This window comes from Gavialis gangeticus, unplaced genomic scaffold, assembly GCF_001723915.1.
Source record: "Gavialis gangeticus isolate Ggan-Ray unplaced genomic scaffold, GavGan_comp1, whole genome shotgun sequence".
Classification (NCBI taxonomy): Eukaryota; Metazoa; Chordata; order Crocodylia; family Gavialidae; genus Gavialis; species Gavialis gangeticus.
Window position 1 is genome coordinate 97,290,670 of NW_017729022.1, and position 2,404 is coordinate 97,293,073.

The 2,404-nt window shown below is 48.8% G+C and overlaps 1 protein-coding gene across 7 annotated transcripts in view; it reads left to right on the forward strand.

The window, feature by feature from the left end:
- Positions 1 to 2,404, forward strand: part of ABCC9 (ATP binding cassette subfamily C member 9) — a 163,592-nt gene that overhangs the window by 87,721 nt on the left and 73,467 nt on the right. For all 7 annotated transcript variants that reach the window (XM_019515668.1, XM_019515667.1, XM_019515671.1 and 4 more), the window contains one exon: positions 2,366 to 2,391. In XM_019515668.1, the coding sequence (XP_019371213.1) occupies positions 2,366 to 2,391 (26 nt within the window). The remainder of the gene's footprint in view (positions 1 to 2,365; positions 2,392 to 2,404) is intronic.

A 2,404-nucleotide genomic window follows, 5' to 3' on the forward strand; every position in this document is an offset into this window, starting at 1 on the left:
TTGGTTGCCCCTAAGCATAATCTCCCCTGCTGGCCCCTCGCGGACATGTGTCAGGATAACTCTTTCAAAAAGCAGGACTGAGGTAAGACTGACTGACCTATAGTTTCCTGGGTCCTCCTTCCTCCCTTTTTTGAAAATGGGAACCACATTGGCCCTTTTCCAGTCCTCTGGCACCATGCCCTTTGGGCTTGGAGGATTGTCTCCTTAAGGAACGACCACTCTTCCTGGACACCTGACTCCCCTCCCCTCTGGGACCTCAGTGCCTCCCTGACTATTCTCCTTATCTCATTGAAATCTGCCCTCCTGAAGTCCAGGGCTGCTGCCTTGCTGCAGGCCTTTGGCAGCTTGCGCTGGATGATGAATTCCAGCAGGCAATGATCACTGTAACCCAGGTGGTCGAGCACCCGCAGACCCCTCACCAGGTCAATCGCCCGTGGTCAGGACCAGATCCAACAAGGCATCTGAGTTGGGTGGGGGTGCAGTGGGGAAGCTAGGGGTGTTGGATTGGGCTGGCCTCTGCCCCTGCCCAACAGCTCATGCTGCTTCTGGGGCCCCTTCCCAGGTGGTGCCAGGCATCCTGCCAGCTGCAGGAGCCTGCTGAAGTAATAAGCAGAAAAGGGCCTGATCCTGCTTTTGGCAGAGCCTCCCTGCCTGCCCCGTAGCCAGGGGCCAAGCTGCCACCAAGCTGGGCAGTCCCTACACTTGGGGGGAGGGGTGATCCCCTGCATGGGGGCCAGCCACACAGGCTGCCAGCAGGCCATGTGCTGACTGAGCTCCCAGGAGCCTGCCAGCATGCTGCCTCTTCCATGAGCCCGTCTGGGCTTCCAGTGCCTTACACTGAGGTGAGGGATGGTGTATAAGTTGAGGTTGAATTTTAAGAGTTAAAAATTTGTCTTGAAAACTCAACTTATACACCATGAAATATGGTAACAACTTTGAAAATCATATTTTGGTATTCACTGAAAGTAGATCCTTAGATTCAGGCTCTGTACTGTAAGAGGGACCTCAAGTGTCATTTCTTACCTCTTCCACCAATCTCAAGTTCTTTTGAGCAGGAGCAGGCATGCCGGATGTACTGCTCTCCGTTTCATGCAACACTTCCATTCTGTATAGGCTCTTATACTGCTCCCATCACTACAGTACTTGAGCATTTTCCAAGTGTGCCTTTAGCAACATGACTAATTTCTACCATATGTAATGTATAAATTCAGAGAATCATAGAAAAAGGCCTGGAAGGGACCTAATGAGGCTGTTTAATCCAACCTTGTGTTCAAGGCAGGATCATCCATGTATAAAATAATCCTAAATAAATATTTGCCTGATCTGTAATTAAACTCTCCAGGTAATAGAGGTTTCGCGACATCCCTAGGTACAGGAAACCCTCGCTATTCATGGGTTCAGCATTCGCAGTTCAAATATTCGCAAATGCCGAACCCTCATTTTAAATCCCCTTTTTACACTTACAGGAGCTCCTCAGGAGCTCTGTGCTTCCTGCTGCTGGGCTCCTGCCACTGCCGCCATGCTCCCACCACCGCTGCCAGGCTCCTGCTGCCGCCGGAGCCACGCCCCTGCCCTCCAGCCACCTTATTCACCATCTTATACGAGAATGTATCCCCCATGAATGGCAAAGGCTGTATTCTTTTCCAAGATTAAACCACCCCCACAGGAAGAAATTCTTCTTTATATTGAACCTAAATCTTTCTTCATTAATCCCTTTCTCAAGGGGAGATTGCGTAGGCAATGTAGTCATTGACTAAATGTGGGATTAGTAACTTGTTTATAGACTTCTTGGGCTCCCCCTGCACCAGCAAATAGCACACTCCTGCAGCTGCAAGTCCCACATCTGACAGGATTCTCGGCCTTGGCTGTGTTCCATGTGCTTCAGGGGCTGCGAGTCTTGTAGCTGATGGGACTCTCAGCCCTGGCTGACCCCGACATTCAGGGCTGAGAATCCTGTCAGCTGTGGGATTCAGTCCCAGCTGTGACACGTGCTGTCAAGGCTGCGTCCAGCAGCTGTGGGGCACCCCCATGGTTGGGAGATCATAGCAGTTGCAGTCTTCCTGCCATGGAAGTACAGGCTACACATGCAAATTAAAGCTGGATAGAAGCCATCTATAAAGTCATTACACATTTTCCAGCAATCACTTTATAGCTGGTTGGACCTTTTTAAGTCATCATAGTTAATTTGTATGTGTAGTCAATCTAAATTAATTATGCAACTAGCTAGGTAATTGCATAATAGGTGTAATGTGTAGAAGAGGCCTAATTGAGCAAATTCACTTATATTGGGGCTAATATTGATACTAATATAATAGTGCAAACAGTGAGTAGTGTTATTAGGTCAATGAAAAAGTCCTTGTTACAGGATATGGAAGCTGACCAAACTAGTTTAGAAAGAAAAACT